Raw genomic sequence first — 20,816 nt, forward strand, 5'->3', positions numbered from 1 at the left:
ATTCCAAAAAAAGGGTCAACTTCATGGCACAGTAGATTCGCTCTCTCCCTTGAGCTGACCGCTTCTGTAAATAAGGTCAACAGTCTCGACTGCTCAGTGTCACTGTCGCTGTCCACCGCATGTGGTGCTGAAAACAGTCGCACTACCAACACGATCACACGGGAAGTTGGCATGCTGTTTCCGAAAGTTATGATACCCTTGGATCAGCAACAGTATGCCGACTCACTGACATGTCATATGTCCCATCGGACATATTTGGAACGGCTAAAAAAAATAAACTTTCCCTCATGGCACGACAGTTGCATTAGAGACCACAGTTCAATCCCCATTGAAACGAGAAAGTAATCACGTTTGTATAAACAATCACGATATAAGGAAGTTGCATTTTTATCCATAATATTGCATTTTGGGTTTTTGTTGATGGGTAGGTTAAATAAAATATGCATTTCTCTTCACTGTTTTACACCCTGTTAAGCTGAAAACATTTTTACAACTGGCTTCTGGCGAACTCTCCTGGATATAAATGGATGTCACACGTGTTTATATGATCTAAAACACGTTTTCAAATTCGGTCAACGTATACCGATTTCAGTTAAAGAAATATCGGCACACACTTGCTGAATTTTATGTGAGATTAGGCTACCACTACACCTGACTGACTTTTTATAAACAGCTTCTTTACACAAGAGATCAAGACTTCTCTGAGTTTACAAACTTGAAAGTTAAATAACCTTTTACAACCTTAAAACTACCTAAATTTAAAGCATGATTACTCTATGACTGATTTTAGGGGACTTGTTCCAATCTCTAACATATGCAGGATCTTCCATTCTGCACCCATGAGTCTATAGTGAATATTTTCTGCACTACAACACACGTGTGATGCTAAGATGCTTAAACGCTGGCATCAACACAGGAGCTTCAGACAACATGAGAGTAAATAATGCAAAATATTTCCAGCAGCAAATAAAATGACACATTGTTGTTAAGAAACATCACAAACATGGGAAAGAATAACATATGACACATGACAAAGACACTGTGTGCAGAAGTACAACCAACATCTACACTTCTCATATTAAATCAAATAGAATCCTAGTCTATCAAAATAGAAACCTGTGCATGTGGATCAAGTTTATCTTAACACCAAACATCATGCATACTGACCCCAAAAAGTAAACGGTGGTGTATGTCACTCACACATGTTCTTCGTCCAGCGTCAAACTAACCGCAGGACCCGTTTGGCGCCGGAGCCAACAAAAATAGAACAAAGTGTAAGTGAGGAAAGTGTGGGGAGAGGGAGGGAGAGAGAGAGAGAGAGAGAGAGAGAGAGAGAGAGAGAGAGAGAGAGAGAGAGAAATCCCCCTCCTCTACACCTCCTCCTGTTCCCTCCCCATCCCTGATGCCGATGCTTTGTCTCCTCTGCTATCGTACGGAGACGTTGGACTACATCCGCCGCAGGTACGCGCTTTACGCACCGCTTTCCGCACCGCTTTCCGCGTAGTCTTGCGCCAACGGTTGGCTTTCCAAACACTCGCAGGCATCGCACTTCTCCTTTTCCAGCAGAAAAAAGGAAACAGTTGATGAAAATGAAAAAAAAAAAAAAAAATGAAAATAAATAAATAAATAAATAAATATATATTCCGCTTCTGTCGTAGGCTATATGTTATATGATATCGCGAACATTTCACGCGTCCCTACCAAGCGTCTCCAAACAGCGAGCGGTCCTGTCGTATTTGATTCATATTAAAAAGCGCTTTTACAGCTTTTTACGACGGCATGTGGACCCAAAGTACTAAGCTTTTAATCTAAGACTGAAATCGATAATTATGAGGCGAATCTAAAGTTATATGGTGGTTGGATGTGGATGTGGAGCTTTTGGGAGTGGCAGCGCGCGAACACAATAGAGCCGCTGCGATCTCTGATATAACCGATTGAAACAATGTGAAGGTCCGTTCACACGACACGGGTGTTTTGCGACAAATCTGTGTCAACAGGAGGCAGATTTAGTCCAGTGTCCTGTGCTACAGTACCTGCAATGCAATGCTGCAGATAATGTGTTTTTCTCCTCTGCATTATGACAAATCAGGGCAGGTTCTGTCGTTTCGCACACACAACGCGCTGGATCCGAGCAGACGGCATGCTGGGAGACTAAAAATTCTGGCACTGGAGATTGATAAAAAAAAAAATAATAATTATATTAGATGAACGAGATTTCATCTCCTAATTTCCAATCTATCTTTAACATTTCCCCAATTTTTAAGGGTTTATTTGACGTCCAAGTCTATTTATATGATAGCAACTGTAGTACTGTACAACAGGACATGGCCCTCTCAGGTACAGCATATTTATATATCCTTAACTGATTTATTGAATTTCACCAAGCTTATCAAGAACATGTCTGGTTCATGTTTAAAAAAAGGACTTGAGATAAGAAATTCGATTTTGCATAAATACAATTATGCATATTTTTAGGATCATTAAGAGTTTTGGGTTTTGACATTATTTTCATGACAGTTAAGCACATTTGAATGCCCAAAAAATAAATCAATAAATCAATAAAAATCGTGATTTCATAATTGTAATACGGGAAAATTATATACCGTTTAACTTGAATTTTAAAAAGTATTTTGACATCATCACTCAAAAACATTTGGAGGATTTATGCATTTTAATTTCATAACAAAATGCCATCAAATTGAATTGGGTAATCTTTAATAAGTAAAAAAACTGATTTGGAGTTTTATGAATTTAATTTAGTTGAAAATTACACAATTACATTTGATGGAATTTTGTTATGAAATTGAAATTTCACACAAATTGGCACACAAACACATTAGCTTTCGCTCTTCAGCAAGCGCTCTATGTCTATTGTTTGTCTTATTTGGTGTTGTTTGTCTGATTTAAAAATTTTATGGCCACCGAGCAGTTCAAGAAGTGCGTGCACCCCTGCCTTCGTTTCATTACGGGTAGGGACACGCACGCTTTATGTGTGAACTGTTTGGGAGCGCAGCACGCACAGGCAGCTCTCGAGGGATCTGCCTGTGAAAGTTGTGAAGCACTACCCATGAGAGTGCTGCGCTCCCGGTTGGCGTGCTTTGATGAGCACGGTCAGGCTCGCGTTCCCCACGGATCTGGTCCCGCGTCTGTTGAGGCAGCGCAGCGGTTGAGATCGTGGGGTTCGCAGCGGGATCTTGCAGATGAGAATGAGACAGCTACGGCACTTTCTCATTCTTCGTTTGAGGATCCCGAGCCTAATGTGAGTGGTGCAGAAGCCCGCGTCGCGGCTTCTTCTGCCCACGATCAGGTCCCAATGCTTGAGCTCTCTGCTTCCGAGGAAGTGGATATGCTCAGCATTGATGCGGACGACCGTGAGTCAAGCACGCCTGTTCTCGGCCACGCTTATGAGGAGCTGGTTGAGGTTGTGACGCGTGCCGTGGCCAGACTTAACATTAGCTGGCCACAAAATGAGCAGGGAACGCTGGTCGGAAGCAAATTAGACGAGCGTTTCCTGCGGCACACATCACAACCCCAGCGCCGGGGTTTGCCGTTTTTCCCCGATCTCCACAAAGAGATCTCGAGATCGTGGGATAAACCACATTTGTCCCGTGTCTCCAGCCCCAGTGTGGTTGATTACAGCGATGTTTTTGGGGCACGGGATATGGGCTATGGGAAGATGCCTGGTGTGGAGGAGGCTTTAGCCGGTTACCTCTCTCCTGAGTCGGCATCTTCCCTTAAAACCACGGCGCTGCCTAGTAAGCCCTGCAGAGATACATCTGCATTAATAAGCAGAGCTTACATGGTGGCTGGTGACCTCCTGAAAGATTTAGACGAGGGGGAAGGGCCAACTCCCGAAGATATCGCAGAGTTGCGCAGTGCCACAGATCTGTCTCTCCGGGCCACTAAAGAGACGGCCCGCTCTATGGCAGCTATGGTGGCCACGGAGAGGCATCTATGGCTAAATTTGTCGGGCATAAAAGAAAAAGATAAAGCTTTTCTGCTTGATGCTCCGCTCTCGCCCTCTGGCCTGTTCGGCGACGCCGTTACATCGGTCGTCGACAGGTTTCAGGAGGCGAGGAAACAATCTGCGGCGTTCAAGCAGTTCCTCCCCCGTAGGGCAAAGTCTAAATCAAGTAGGGTGGGGCAAGCAGATCAGCCCCAGCCTTCAGTCAGCTCCTCGCACCGCGCAGAGCAAAAGGAGAGCGTTTCCTCTAGAGCCCCTCCTCCAGGAGCTTGGCAACAGAGGAAACGCTCCCAGCGGAAGCCCTCCAGCCAGAGGGGCGACCTGAGGGACATCCTTAAGGCTAGGAGGGCTTCGGGAAAGAGGTCCTAACCAGGGTGGTAGAACCTCGGAGGGCTGTCCCTCCCGCTGCAGAGCAACCGAGGTTGTTCTCGCAGCGGAGTCCTCAGGGAATCGGTGTCGGTTTCCCGCCGTCTCTGACGCTTCGGGCCACATCAATTTCCAGCGAACGCACACCGTGCCATTCGTGTCAAAAAAACACACATCAATTGTGGTCACGAGAACTGTGTCGACTAAATCCTGCCGGTGTCCCGCTTCAGGAAGTCGAGAACAGTGCTCGGAAAACACCCGAGACCAGCCTCGAGAGGCTGGTTCCCTTAGTAGGTTTTGTAGAGGCATGGAATCATCTTCCCAACATATCTGCATGGGTCCTGCATATAATAAAATCAGGGTACAGACTGCAGTTCGAGCACCGCCCCCCCCAAATTCTCTGGGGTGGTGCAGACTACAGTGGTTCCGGAGCGGGCTCAGGTGATGGAACAAGAAGTGCAATCTCTGCTGCTGAAGGGGGCCATAGAACGTGTTCCTCATTCAGACAGGGAGTCCGGTCTTTACAGCCAGTACTTTATAGTTCCAAAAAAGGATGGGGGGTTGAGGCCGATTTTAGATCTCAGAGTTTTGAACCGGTCTCTGAGGAGGTTCAGGTTCAAAATGCTTACTATTCCTGTCATCGTGAGTCAGATCAGATCCGAGGACTGGTTTGTCATGATAGATCTAAAAGACGCCTATTTTCATGTATCCATCCTTCCATGTCACAGGAGGTTCCTGAGGTTCGCTTTCGGGGGCGAAGCTTACCAATATCGGGTTCTTCCGTTCGGCCTAGCACTATCTCCCCGCACGTTCACCAAATGTATGGATGCAGCACTTGCTCCACTGAGACTTCAGGGCATCCGCATACTCAATTATATCGACGACTGGCTCATTCTGGCCCAGTCTCGAGAAATGGCGGTTCGGCATCGAAATGTCGTCCTTTGCCACATTCGAAATTTGGGGTTGAGACTCAACACAGAAAAGAGTGTGTTACAACCATCCCAGTGCACAACGTTTCTAGGTGTTGTGTGGAACTCGGTTACGATGCAGGCACGCATGTCTCCTGCACGCATCGAGTCCCTTATGGCGATGGTGTCCGGGTTAAAGCTAGGCCAGGCCATCACTGTAAAGCGATTTCAAAGACTGCTGGGCCTCATGGCAGCGGCATCCAACATTATACCTTTGGGCCTTCTACACATGAGGCCCCTCCAGTGGTGGCTGAAAGCCAAGGGGTTTTCCCCCAAGGGGAATCCATTTCGTATAAGCACAGTAACGTGCAGATGCCTTCGTTCTCTGCTAATATGGAAGAAACCTTGGTTCCTGTCCCAAGGACCAGTGTTGGGAGCGTCATGTCGCCGGAAAACCGTTTCGACAGATGCCTCCCTCACTGGCTGGGGCGCGGTCGTGGACGGCCGCTTTGCCAGGGGTCTGTGGCAGGACCATCATCATTCTTGGCACATAAACTGTCTAGAGATGTTGGCTGTGTTCAGGGCTCTGAGGAGCTTCCTTCCAGACATCAAAGGTTACCATGTCCTAGTACGTTCGGACAATACATCAGTGGTAGCTTATCTGAACCGACAAGGGGGACTCAGATCGCGCCCTCTGTGCAGACTGGCACATCAAATAATTATTTGGTCCCAAGGGAAAATACTGTCTATCAGAGCAATGTATATTCCGGGGGTTCAGAATCAGGGAGCAGACATCCTGTCGAGGCAGGGGCTGAGGCCCGGGGAATGGAGACTTCATCCAGAGGTGGTGAAGTTGATTTGGGACAAATTTGGACCATCGGAAGTGGATCTGTTCGCATCTCGAGAGACGTCCCACTGTCCACTTTGGTTCTCCCTCTCACATCCAGCCCCACTGGGGTTGGACGCCATGGTACAGGCTTGGCCGAGGCTTCGCCTGTACGCATTTCCCCGATCGCTCTGCTCCGGGAGTCCTGGAAAGGGTCCACCAAGAGGGCATCAGTCTACTTCTGGTTGCCCGATGTGGCCGGCCCAGTATGGTTCTCAGACATAATTTCACTCCTGATAGCTCTGCCATGGCAGATTCCTCTGAGGAGGGATTTGTTGTCTCAAGCAGGGGGCACAGTTTTCCACCCTCGTCCAGAGCTGTGGAAACTGTGGGTCTGGCCCCTGAGGGGGTTCAGTACCTAAATGCTGGTCTATCAGCAGGGGTGGTTGAAACCATACTTAACTCTAGGGCTCCGTCTACTAGGAGATTATATGGCCTCAAGTGGAATGTGTTCTCCACTTGGTGTAGAGAACATGAAGTAGATCCAGTCAACTGCCCGGTGGCTTCAGTTCTGCAGTTTCTTCAAGATCGTTTCTCTGCGGGTCTCTCCCCTTCCACACTTAAGGTGTACGTGGCGGACATTTCGGCTTTCCATGCACCACTGAGTGATGGGCCTCTGGGGAGGCACCAGCTGGTCATTCGTCTTCTCCGTGGTACATGGAGGATGAGACCGACAACCAGGTCCAGGGTTCCTGCCTGGGACCTGGCGGTGGTTCTCGAAGGGTTATCCCTGGCCCCCTTCGAACCCCTTCAGTCGGCTTCACCCAAGGACCTGATGTTCAAGATGGCTTTTCTCTTAGCTATTACCTCTCTAAAGAGGGTGGGAGATCTTCAAGCCCTGGCAGTAACACCAGCTTGCTTTGAGTTCGCCCCTGGCGGAGTTAAAGCCATTTTGCACCCGAGACCTGGCTATGTGCCTAAGGTGCCTTCTAACACGGCACGGTCTACGGTCCTGCAGGCTTTTCATCCTCCACCTCATGTGTCGGCAGAAGAAGAGAGGCTCCATTTGCTCTGCCCTGTCAGAGCTTTGAGCGTTTACCTCGAGAGGTCCTCTTCTTGGAGGAGGTCGGACCAACTGTTAGTGTGTTTTGGGTCACCTAAGAAGGGGCTCCCTGCCTCGAAACAAACCATTAGTAATTGGATTGTTCAGGCTATTATCTCGGCCTACAAGGTGCGCAATTTGCCTTCACCTTTGGCCATAAGGGCTCATTCAACTAGAGCCATGGCGTCCTCTAGGCCTCTCTTATCGGGAGTACCCCTCCAGGAGATCTGTGAGGCAGCCAGTTGGGCTACCCCGCACACTTTCATCAGGTTCTATAGTCTGCACCTCCCTAGTACGCCTGGTGCACGTGTGCTCTCGTCCTAGCTGAGTGCCTGAGTTCAGTTTCACTCTAGGGCAGGCCTTTTTTCGGTGCGTGGCCTAGTGGGCATTCGTTCCCCAAAGAGTCGTTTTCAACGACGCAGTGCGAGTTCCCTCGGAAGGGGGAACATCCTGCCACGCCCCTCAATGCCTGAGAGCGGCTTGCTTCATCGCTAGGCTAATGTGTTTGTGTGCCGGCGTCACTTTTATGCATCCGGTTATGCCGTCACATGTTACGTCATGACGCAACACCAATCAAGATTGGAATAGTTTCATTCATAATTCAGAGGCGCACGCTAAGGAGCGTTCCCCAAAGAGTCGTTTTCAATGACGCAGTGTCTCGTTCCCTTCTCAGGGAACAAGGGTTATAGTCATAACCCGAGACGTTTTCCTTATACGCTAATAATGCAAAAAAACAACAACAAAAAAACAATGCTGGAGTACAAAAAAGTACATTGAAAGCAGGCTTTTTATTATCTAGTAATTAGACTTGTTTCCAGCTGTTTAAACATTCTTTGATCCAAATGTAACCTTCACACAGCTCCTCAAATCTTCACTGAGCCTCAAAAACTAGATTGTACTGTACAGGAATCATAAATAATCATAAGATACACAATAAAACAACTGTGATAGTCCATTGTTCTCTCAGAAATGAAAGCTTCTGGGTCCACTGCCTTTTGGGAAATGACCAACATGTCTCATAGAATGAACATTACTAAAACAACATGTTTGCAAACAGACATTTACATGCCGCGTTTTACATTTTGCTGCAGTTTCCTGGTGAAATGAACACTAGAGGCGCTACAACAACTGTGTGTTTTATAAACTTTCACACATATCACAACTACAATGGCTGATAAACACTTATTTTTTGCTCTATTATTCACAAACAAGACTTTGGACTTCAAGGCTTGTGGTTCAAGCGCAGCTAGACAGGCAAGTTCACAAATCAGATGAAAGTTTTATTTAAGTGACACAAAATGACATGTGGCTCCAGAAAATGTGCTTTCATGTCGCATTTGCTTTTAGGACAGTATCAGTAAGGTTTAGGTGTCGGTTAAAGGTAAGGATGTCTATTTTGTTCAACTTTCATTTGTTTTTAGGACACTATTGGTCAGGTTTAGGTTAAAGTTTTCATTAGGGAGGTACGTTTTAATTATTAAAATCTAATAATTCACCTTAAAAACCTTGTCTGATTAAGACATCATTTAATTTGCTTTTGGAGCCCCCCCTTGGACATTTCACTGGAAAACTACAGAGAAACGTTTAATGAAGAACATAATTTTGTTTCACAAAAATGTTGCTATGGTAACGTACGTTAATGAGACCTAGATGGAAATGACACTTGGGAAGACATGGATGGGCAGTTTACAGTAATCTTTTATCTCCAATAGTGCTGCAACTAATGATTATATTGAGAATCGATTAATCTAATGATTATTAGAACGAATATTCGACTATTCAGTGATTATTGCAACAATTAATCATTAGCTCTTAACAGGTTGTGTACAGTGTCCCGACTTAAAAGGCTGTATTATACGTGCTTCCTAACAATAAAGAGGACAAAATCATCTTTTAAAAACATCTCTAAATGACATTCACTGAATTAAAGGGATAAAAATTACTTTTTATTAAGTTTAATTCAGTAAAGAAATTCACCTCAAAAAATCCTATTATCAAGTGTTTTTGTCTTGTTTTCCATTTAAAATTGTCTAAAAATCCTTAAAACAACATACATTTAATTGAGAAGCAACATATAAGATATTTTAACTTGCTTTAAGAGAATGTATCTTAAGTATATTTGTATCACTTGGTTATACTTCTGCGAATGCAGTAAAAACAAAATATACTTACATTTGTATGCAACAAAGAGGCGCTGACCGCACAGAGGTCACAGAAGGTGACAGTTTCAGAGTTTGTAGTTATTTACATGATCTGCTTCCATATTATTTGAACATTAATAAAGCTATAAAGCATTAAATATAACTGCATTTAAGATGTAACACTGGTGTGTTTCCTTTAAAGAGCTCCAACTCCGCTTATTCTGCAACGAGAGTGTTTCTGTATTTAAATATTTTGTATTTTTGCATTAGAATTCCCTCATACTTTACGATCTACATCACCTGAAGCAGTTTGGAAAGTTTAGAGCTCGTCTGGACTGTGAGCTGTTCTTTCATCCTCTCCTCAGTCTTTCGCGAGCTGCATTGCTGCTCACACGCGGCCTTATTACAGTTTAATGTGATCTCATGTTACGTTAAATGACATCAAACGACTATTCGACAACGAACATTTTTGTAGACAATTTTTTATTGTCGATGTTGTCGATAACGTTGACTAATCGTTTCAGCCCAAATCTCCAATAAACAAAAATGATGGTGAGGTGCTAGCCTGATAATAAGAATATTTCAAAATAAAACTTTTTTAATCCAAAGTGCACCATGTAAAGCACCATGACAGTAAAGCACCATGATGAACAGTAAAGCACCATGATGATTCTAATTGATGTGCCTGTTTTCTGTTTCTGGTCTCGAGAAGCAATGCATAAACTACCAAAACAAGCTACTTAGATGGAGAACAACCAGTTAAGTGTTAGTTGGAGTAAAAATGAATTACAGGCTCAATTTGTCATAACAACAACAATAACAACAAAAACGGTCATCTTGACTCTCTAAAGTATTGGCACAATAGACATGTTTTTTGACCATTTTTATAAATGTAATACTGGAGGCCGAATATTGAAAACAGGCAAATCGTGGAATACTTCCTCGTTCAGGAAAAAGGTGGTTACAAGCTAAGTCACAACTGAAGGTGACACCGGGGTCAGATTGGGAGACAAAATTTTACTGGGAATTTCAGGATTCTTGTGGCCCACTGAATATACACTCACTGAGCACTTTATTAGGAACACTATGGTCCTAATTAACTGCCCAAAGTGTTCTTCTGCTGTTGTAGCCCATCCGCCTCGAATTTTGACGTGTTGTGCATTCTGAGATGCTATACTGCTCACTACAATTGTACATAGTGGTTATCTGAGTTACTGTAGACTTTGTCAGTTTGAACCAGTCTGGCCATTCTCTGTTGACCTCTCTCATCAACAAGACATTTCTGTCCACAGAACTGCCACTCACTGGATGTTTTTTCTTTTTGGCACCATTCGGAGTAAACTCTAAAGGCTGTTGTGTGTGAAAATCCCAGGAGATCAGCAGTTACAGAAATACTCAAACCAGCCCTCTGGCACAAACAATCATGCCACGGTTTAAATCAATGAGATCAAATTTTTTACCCCATTCTGAAGGCAGTTCTGAAAATTAACTGAAGCTCCTGACCTGTATCTGCATGATTTTATGCACTGCACACTGCCATATGACTGGCTGATTAGATAATCGCATGAATAAGTAGGCGTACAGGTGTTCCTAATAAATTAATCCTTGAGTGTTGGTTTGACCATTGATATATAAATATCTATAGATAATATATCTTATTATTACTGATTTATATATAGGTTTTAATTAACATCATTCATTTCAGTGAAGACAGAAAAATCTGCGTTGCATGGTTTTAAGTATTTCCCATTATATGACACAAAACTGCTGCTATTGAGGCCCAATGGCACAATCCAATTTCAAATCCAATCCATAATAAGATCACACACAAATAACCATGGGGGGCATGCCAAAAAAATCTGTTTTTAAGTTGTAAATTGTCATGATAGGAGATCAGTTTTGTCTAGCTTTTTGTAGGGCAAAGTCTCCTTTCTCTTTCTTCGATCCACTTTTTTGTATTCAAAATTAAATATATTGTACAGTAATAATATATCATTTTAAAGGAGATTTATTCATTTAATTGGCTATTTCATTTTTGTATTTTTATATCAAAATATGCATCAGCCTGCTAGCAGCCCACAGGCCCAATGGGGAAAAAGTCCAGACTCTCCCAATGGCCCATCCGACCCTGGGTGTCACTAGTGCAAGTGTCTTCAACAGGGGGTCTGCCAGTACTCAATACTAAAACCAAAAAGAAGTCAACAGTAACAAGTAATTACTTAATGCACTGACAGACTGCTGGTTTCTAATGCTCACATGCTTATTTGTGGCATGCTCTGTTACACATTTGCCACAGAAATGTTGCTGATTCTCATGCCAGAGCTGTCAATACACTAACCTCACCCTGTAAAAGTGTTAACAATGCAGCTGTTCATATAAATGATCAAATGGGGTTCATGGTCAAAATGCCCTTCTTCTAAGAGATTAATGCAAACAGGTGGGAAAGAGCACAAATAATCTAGAGTGTTCAAATCACAATTGTCGTATAATTAGTATCCAATAAGTTGCTGTGAATGGAAACACATCATCTAAATGAGGAGTACAGTTTTAAACTGTTTAAACCAGCTGACATAATCAGCATCATCCTTGTAGACATGAAGGTATTACAGAAGCATCGGGCCAAGATCTGTCAACCCAGTCTGACTCATTACTTATTCAGGAATTGCTAATACAAACCTCGGACCAAAAGACCAAATCAGAGTCTCTTTGAGAAGTTTTTTCCATCTCAAATTTCCATTCCTCTTTGACTAGACAAACACTACCTGTGCATTTAGTTTAAAATATATGCAAAACCATTGGTTAAGTTACAACTAAATCTCCATTTATGCACCTGTCAGTCATTTAACATTTTGAAAACACTACTGCTACTGTTTGTCTGCTGGCAGCCATCCAACGACATTTGAGTCAAACATAAAATCATTGATTGACGATCTGCAAATGAAACTCAGCACTCAAAGATTAATGAAATGCAAAATATAGAAAAATACAAAATATAAATCTCTGAGAAGTACCGTCCAGAGAGAGCCAGTCGTGTTGAGAGGAGGGCAGAGCAGGGAGGGCTCGAGCTTTATACTCAAACACCACAGAGTTGGAGATGATTTGACTGCTGGCTGCCACCTGCAGAGTCACCAGGCCTGTGTCATGAGCTTCAAAATAAAATGGCAAAAGGGTTAGAAATTTGCACAGCCTCTTTTTCAGACACATGGCCTGCTGAAGTTAATATTGATGAACTGAACTGTTTATAAATGGCACGTTATATTTGAGTGAGTTGTATACATCATAATCAAGTTTTGAAAATGAGTTTTGGCACAGATAATGTTTTGTTTTGTTTATATATTTGGTTATGTAACAATGGAGTATTAAAACCATATGTATGTATTGGGTGTAATATTAAAGGGATAGTTCACCCCAAAAATAAAATTCTTTCATCATTTACTCACCCTCATGCCATCACAGATGGGTATGACTTTTTTCTTCTGCATAAAACAAATAAAGATTTTTAGAAGAATATATCAGCTTTGTAGGTCCATACAATGCTGCCAATTTTTTAAGCTAAACCCCCACCCCATAAAATCAGCATAAAAGTAATCCACAAGACTACAGTGGTTAAATCAATATCTTCAGAAGTAATATGATAGGTGTGGGTGAGAAAGAGATCAATATTTATAAAATTTTTACCTAAATGACAAATGTCCTCCCTGCCCAGTAGGTGGCAATACACATGATGAATGTGAATTGCCAAAAACACAAGAAGAAGAATGTAAAAGTGGAGAGTGGTAGTAAAAAAAGTACTTAAACATTGAACTGTTTTTCACCCACACCTATCATATCGCTTCTGAAGATATGGATTAAAACACTGGAGTCTTATGGATTACTTTTATGCTGTGATTATGAGCATTTTAGAACTTCACAATTTTGCACCCAGTCACTTGCATTGTATGGACCAAAAGAGCTGAGAAATTCTTCTAAAAATCTTTATTTGTATTCTGCAGAAGAAAGAAAGTCGTATGCATCTGGGATGACATGAGGGTGAAAAAATGATGAGAGAATTTTAATTTTTGGGTGAACTATCCCTTTAAGGTTTGTAAAAGGCATGACCGATTTACCTACAGTATCTCAGTGGTGCCCAGAGGGTGATCACATATTTTGTGGACTTAATATTATTTGTTTGTTTTAATAAAAATAGTCATTAGGCTTCTTGTCATGAATCAGATTTACTTTGGGACGATTTGGTATTCTTTTTGACTTCAGAAACTGACTTAGCCTTTCACTTTATTTGCACAAGATGTTTTGGTGATACAGAAACATGCTGCATCAGCTTTTCTCACAGCACACAAAATCCCTTTAAATGACTGTATGTTGTAAATATTCCGTTTGTGTGGTGACTGATGAAATACCTGGACAGTAACAGCGTAGTACACCAGGCTGGATGAGAGAGGCTGGAACTGTTATCTGATCAAACAGGCAGGTGTATTCACTGCTGGCCTCCTGCCATGGACCGGTGATCAGCACCTTCACTCCACCCTGGGATACAAAACATTTGTTTCTTTTCACATTTTTATATCAAAAACTAAGAAATAGTTAACCCAAAAATAATTTTTCTCATTTACTTAAACAGTCTCAAACTCATATGACTTCCATTCTTCCGCAGAACACAAATTAAGATATTTAAATTTGAATGGCGGTATGATGTACTGTATATTGTCCATACAATGCAACTGAATGGTGACCAAATTTTCAAGCCCAAGAAACGACATAAAGACAGCAAAAAGGTAATCCAGTGGTTTAATCCATGTTTTCTGAAGCAATCAATTGGATGAGAACAGACCAAAATATAACCCCTTTTTCACTATAAACCTTGATGTCAGCAGTCTCCTTGGCGATCGTGATTTTAAGCTCGATTACACTTCATTTAGTGCCATCTACTGCTCTGTGCATGCATCAAGCACTAGGAAGTGTAATCAAGCTTGAAATCATGATTGTGCCTAGAGACTGCAATGGCAAGTCTTTATTTTGGTCATGGATTAAACCACTGGAGACTTAAAGATTTCCTTTTTTGCTGCTATTATGTCCTTTTTGGAGTTTTAAAAATGTGGTCTCCATTCACTTGCATTGTATGGACAAACAGAAATTGTATCTCCATTCAAATATCTTAAGGTTGTGTTCCGCAGAAGAAAGAAAGTCATTCGATTTTGAGACAGCAGAAGGGTAAGTAAATGATGCGAGTTTGTTCATTTTTGGGCCTAAATTTTCATTTAATTTGAACGTCTATAAAATACAATTTATTACCCAGAAGAAACATTGCAAATATACACTATCTTTCGTACATTCAGCAAAGTAATATATTGTGAAAAAAAAACAAAAAACAGTAAACCCTGTGACTGTGTTATAGTGAAGGTTTGTGAGAGTTTAATTGTTCTTGTGGTGATGTCTGATGCTCTGTCTATATTTGTCTGACCGCTTCCTTGCCAATGGCCATGCAAATAACAGACCGGCCATATGTCTCATGTGGCATAGGGTTTTTTGGGACAAATAAATGCATCCCAGAGGAGACCTTGAGCTTTACATTTAGACCTCAACAATCATTTCACGTTTTTCCTGAATTAAGCAGCCTGTGATTAAGAGTGCAATGAGAATGGGAATTTGATGTTGAATTCTTATGATATACAGTACAATCAGAAATAAACGTCACAAATTTGTTTAGAAATGTTTATATTCTGCCACTTTTCCTAAAGGGTCAGTTCAGCCAAAAATAAACATCCTGTCATCACTCAGGCCATTTTCAGACCTGTTTGATTTGTTCTGAAACAAGGACTAAAATTGTTTCAGTGTTGTATTTTCTCCTCGGTTCACATTCAAGGCATAATTTCAACAAAACAAAAACGGACCAACATTTGTTAAGAAAAGTCATATAAGTTCATATTGTCCTCAAATTGGCCAGAATGTTTCTGTGTTCTTCCGAGGTTTAGTTCAAAGTGGCATAGGTGTTGGCGATATGTGTTTCAACCGGTCCAAATTTTCTAATATTGTTTTGTTTAGATTATTGTAGAGTATTGCGCATTCCAATCAGAGGTTGCTCTACAAATAAACATTATCTGTCAATCGGGCAGATGGGAGTTGCAAAATTTCATCAAAATGTTTATCCGTCATTAGTTAACTTTCCATTATTTCTGTATTAAAAAGTCCCCTTTCTTAGTATTTGCACTTAAACGTTGAATCTTTAGTTGCCAAAACATTTCCAATATTTACTGGAAGCTAAATTTGATTGTGAATTACAGTGACATGCTGACCCACAGGCTTCTTCCCCAAAGATCCATCAGGAAAACTCACGGATATCATAGGAATATTTCTTTGTTGGTCCGCTGGGTCAGATTGCATTCTCACCACAAGCTAACTGTTCCAAAGTTTGTTTGCAATCGGACCGAGAAGTGGTGTCGGACTGATTGTTTTGGTGCGGATTCGAGTGTGATTGTCGCGTTCATACAGTATATGCTTGAACCGATCAGTTTCCAAAACAAATGTTACAAACGAGCCTGGTGTGAAACCCGTATAACGTTCTTTCTTCTGTGGAACACAGAGATGTTAGGCAGTATGTAAGCCTCAGTTACCATTTTCTTTCAATTCATCTTTTTGCCAAAAATCTTCTTTTACATTCCACGGTTGAAAGTAATACAAGTTTGGAACAACACGAGCGTCAGCAAATCATGACAGAACTTTTAATTTTTGAGTGAACTATCCCTTGTGCTTGTCTATTGCAAACTCACCTCTGGATATGACCACTCTGGAGAATAATCCGTCATCACAAATAGCCTTCCGGTGGCCTGCAGCATTCCCATGTTACCATGCACCACAACTGCAGATACGGCATCAGCCACCTGCATGTACGTCAGCTGCCCTGCCTCGCCCGTCACATTGCCAGTCTGCGTGGACTGCGGACTGCAACAGGGCTGGAGGCAGAGCTCTGCCGAATTATACCCCCTTGCCCCATGGGTCCCATCTTCTGGAAGCTGTTGCGATGTGGTTCCAGAGGAAACCTGCCCCTCTGATCCCGAATGGGCCATGAGTTGGTGACCATACAGCGTGTTGGTACCCGGTACTACAGCTGCACCCCTTCCACCCTCCACGGCGATGAAATCATTGATGAGATCTGAGAACTGATGCCCAAAGGAAACATCAAAATGGTCCAGGTTGATTTCCATGGAGCCTCCTCCATTGGTTCCACTGCTGTGTGTCCCTATGCCGCTGAAAATCCCCTGCACCAAACTGGCTCCTTGAAGAAGCGGCTGGATCTGTTGATGGGGGCTGTTTGTGGATCCGTTTCCCTCACCGCCATTACAAAGGGTTCCACTTTCCGGCCCCCTCGTGCTCGTTGGCCCATTCCCTGGGCCCACTCCATTGCCCTCTGCTGGAGGTTGGAGGTAGTGCTCCGTGCCCCCAACACCGTCAGTTTCTCCTGCCACAATTGGCTGCAAGTGGTCACCTGGTTTCAGCAAACTCTCATTCGCCTTCTCTTGAGGGCTTCCTTTCTCTGATTCTGCTCCTGTCGTCTGCTCCAAAGCACCAACTTCTTCATGGTCTTGACCTGGAGCTGGAAAGCGGTTCTGGTACTGCAAAAGCTGAAGAGAACTAGCGTGTCCATTCTGTTCGCTTGGAGAGCTGCCATTGCAGTTAGAGGCAGTGTGGTGATGATGGTGGTGCAGATGCCCACTGGTTCCCGTTGAGTCCGTTTTGACCACAGACAAGCCCATGTACACAGTGTCATGAGAGTTCTGGTTGGAACCAGAGTTGTCCTGTTGGGTTTGGGTGGACTGCGGAGAACCTTGGAGGAAGAAACTCGGGGAGCGGCTTTGATGGGCCAGGTGAGAGCTGGAGATTGCTTGGCCGTAGCCTGCAGCAGACATGACGCTGGTTGGATATTCTTGCTTGGCGTCAATAGCGCTGAAATCCATCTGTTCAAGCGTGGTGCTAGGACTCAGCCCACCTCCAGAGGGCAGCAACGAACCAGTTGGAGTCAAAGCCAGGGAGTTTTGGGCAGGTCCACTGCTTGAGGAACCAGAAATACCAACAGCACCACCCATGACTTCCCCAACTTGATAGCCACCCTCTGAAGCCAACTGTTGCTCAAACGACATATCCTCGGTCTTGATGTTTTTCACCAGAACGGCGTTGAAACAGTACCCGTTGTCATTGAGTGGTGGAGAACATCGCATACCCCCATTACTACAGCTACTGCCATTGCTCTCCTCCATTTTCATTCCATTTCCTCCATAGGTTTGACCTTGCTTGGGGTTGTTAAGGAAGCAGTCAGGGTCAAAGTTCATATTCGTCTCAGGCAGCTTGATACTTCCAGATTCCAGGTTACTAGAGAGCACCAGTTCTTCAGATACACTGGCTGTCGACAACATAGCGAGTCCATCCGTTGACCCTGTGTCTGCTAAACCTACTCCGACTGCTCCAGCGAAGGCAAACTTGTGACTTTCGGCCGTCACCGCCAAAACCAGACTGCTTGATGCGGTGTCTGGACCTAAGAGATGAGCATTGGGGTCTACAGTGGGTGACATACTATAGACAGGGTCTCCAGAGACTTCGGACATGAAAACAGAGGTGGACTGAGACAGGCTACTCATTACCGAAGCAACATGACCCAATCCTGTCACTACTGGACTGTCGACCATATCAGGGTCAGAGTTTAGGCCACTGCTGATGGACACAGGCGAGCTCTGGGTGGTATCTGGCACTTCCACTTGATTGGTGGAGGATACCTCCATGCTGTTCTGGTGGAGAAGCACTGGCTTGTGCACCTTGCCGTTCCTTTTCTCGCGTCCTCCCGTCCCTCCTGGGTTGTCGCCCCCTGCTCTGCCATTTTTTCCCCCGCTGTGGCTGAGCTCCGTCTTGCCCTCGGACACATCGTTGTTCTGAACCTCAGAGTGGGTGCCGTAGCCACCTCCAGTACGCGGGTCAACTTTCGGGGAGATGATGCGGTGTTTGGCACTGTTGCATTTGTGATGTAGGCTGCTCCCAGCACCTATAGAGCAGACACATGGATGTAGACATATAATGTTTAGCTTTTAAATAATGTAACAATGTTAACATTTTAAAATGTAAACATAAAAAAAGAAATAAAAGATAGCTTGGCACATAAAGCTAAACTTTAAGAAATTTTTGCAGTTTACAATTGGCTATCTGTGGTAACTAAATGGCAACTTTTTGTGTAATTGTTTTATGAAAGGCAGCGGAATAATAAAAATGCGTAATACATAAGCAAACAAAGGAAAAATACAAGCTGTATAAATAAACAAATATAATTATATAAAGTGTATTATAAGTATAAATTACATAAAATACTATATTATATAATTATTTATTATTATATTATTTAATTGTTATTAATTAAATTATTAATTTTAATGCTCTAATAATAAATGAAAATGAAGTAAATATTACATATAATTTGAATAAATACATATCACACTTAATTAAATAAAGATTTAATATGTTGCATGTATGTAGTATGTACTTTATATATATAGAAGTATATATTACATAATATATATTATAAGTATTTAATTAAATGTATTATAATACTTTTTTTTATTTATTTAATCAATAAATAAGTTTCTCTTTACATAATCTGAATATAACAAACAATGTCTGACTGTATTTGTGTTCTGGTGGACTTCAATTTTCACTTGACTTAATAATGCCATCTCTTGACCATTATCTATACTGAATTGTTCTAAACCTGAAATGAAAATGAAAGGGGCTTTTTAAATCAAAGCAAAATCTTGTTTGCACACAGCAATCCCGAAAGTTTGTTGATGAAAACTAAAATGAAAACTAAATGAAAACATTTTGTAATCAAAGCTTAATTTTTCGTTGTTCCTACCACATTAAAATTGATTAAAAAGGCAATATAATGTACAATCAGGATGTCAAAAGTGCTGGTTCTCAGTGTTATTATTGTTAAACAAACTAAAACGAAAACTAAATGAAAACATTTCTGTAAACTGAAATAAAAATAAACACTGAAATAACTGGAAAACTGCAAAACTATTTAAAATACAATAATAATAATAATAAAAAATACCTTTTATTAATTTTCAGTTTGAGTTTTTATACATATTAGGCTGAATATGGGCAAAGTGGGACATGTAATGTTTTTTCACTTTTAATTATGATTAAAATGCCACAACCTGACAGTATACCTTTATAGAAATCTTAGGATGTCTCCTACCTTAGTAAAAAGCAACAATTAGGAAATACTCAATTCTGGGATGAAGAACCTTTGGAGACCCTCTTTTGACCAAATCCCAGATTTTTTTCTTTTCTTTTTTCTTTTTTTCAGGCAGTGTTGGTAAAGTGTGACAAAGAAATAATGATTCTGATGATATTGAGAAATGATAATGAGAAAATATCTTTTAAATTATCTGAAATTAATCTTTATATTTTCTTTCACACTTTCATATCATAAATCATCATATGTAACATCTACGGCATTAAGTAAACTTTTACTTTTTGTATCACCTTAAAAATATTGCCTCAAATTTCTGTCAATTTCTTTATCATTGTTTTTCCTACCGGTGGTCATGAAATAAACTCTGCCACACATCCTGATGTAAAATCATACATTTAAACCTCAAAAAGTGAACTGTTTATTTCAAAGTTTAGTTTAGAAATGACTTTTAACCATTTAAAGAAATGCATATGGTTACAACAGGAGTCAAGCTTAACTGGCCCACTTTACCCATCATTACCCTATAGTATAAAAATGTGAAAGATTTACAATCCACCTTAATTAAACGGCACTAAATATAGGTAACACAAGACTGCCCTGAGAAATGTAATGATGGTATGTCAGACATTTTAAATTATATCAGTAAACGCTTTAGCAGCCATAAAATACTACAACTAAAATAAAAACTAACTAAACTGAAACTAGAAATCACTGAAGAAAATGAAAACTAAACTAAAACTAATAGACAAAGTGTGAAAACTAACGAAAACTAAACTAAATTAGACAAATTGAATATATATATATATATATAACTAAATTAAAAATAGAAAACTATAATAACCCTGGTCTAAGTACTGTATGCTATTTTACCAGTCTTATTTGAACACATACCTCCTAATTATTTAACCCCTTTCATGGCCAAAATCATGCAGATGATCTAAACATTACAACTCGATTATGGTTAAAAAGTGCCAGATGTAAATGTTATTGCTCAGATACTGCACTTTTCATACACATCAACTTTGTCTTACACGTTTCTCCTAAAATATGAAAAATGACATGAGACTAATTGAACTTGAAAAAAAAAAGGCAATTGTTGATATACAGAATGACAATTGAGCTATAAAATGTATGTGGATATCATAACATTGGTCATTCAGTCTTGGAAGAATTTGATGAGAAATATTAGGGTGCAAATGAAATGAATTCTTTGGCTTTTGATTGAGGACTTTGGTGTCTTGGCAAATCTGAGCACAGTTTGAAACTGTTAAAATC

At 41.5% G+C, this 20,816-nt stretch overlaps 1 protein-coding gene across 1 annotated transcript in view; it reads right to left on the reverse strand.

Moving 5' to 3' along the window:
- The window catches only part of LOC127632643 (calmodulin-binding transcription activator 1-like), a 482,652-nt gene that overhangs the window by 36,337 nt on the left and 425,499 nt on the right, over positions 1-20,816 (reverse strand). Inside the window, exons 9-11 of the mRNA XM_052111348.1 lie at positions 16,072-18,332; positions 13,705-13,831; positions 12,319-12,453 (exon numbers count right to left, since the gene is read on the reverse strand). Of these exons, the coding sequence (XP_051967308.1) occupies positions 12,319-12,453; positions 13,705-13,831; positions 16,072-18,332 (2,523 nt within the window). The remainder of the gene's footprint in view (positions 1-12,318; positions 12,454-13,704; positions 13,832-16,071; positions 18,333-20,816) is intronic.

This window comes from Xyrauchen texanus, chromosome 39, assembly GCF_025860055.1.
Source record: "Xyrauchen texanus isolate HMW12.3.18 chromosome 39, RBS_HiC_50CHRs, whole genome shotgun sequence".
Classification (NCBI taxonomy): Eukaryota; Metazoa; Chordata; class Actinopteri; order Cypriniformes; family Catostomidae; genus Xyrauchen; species Xyrauchen texanus.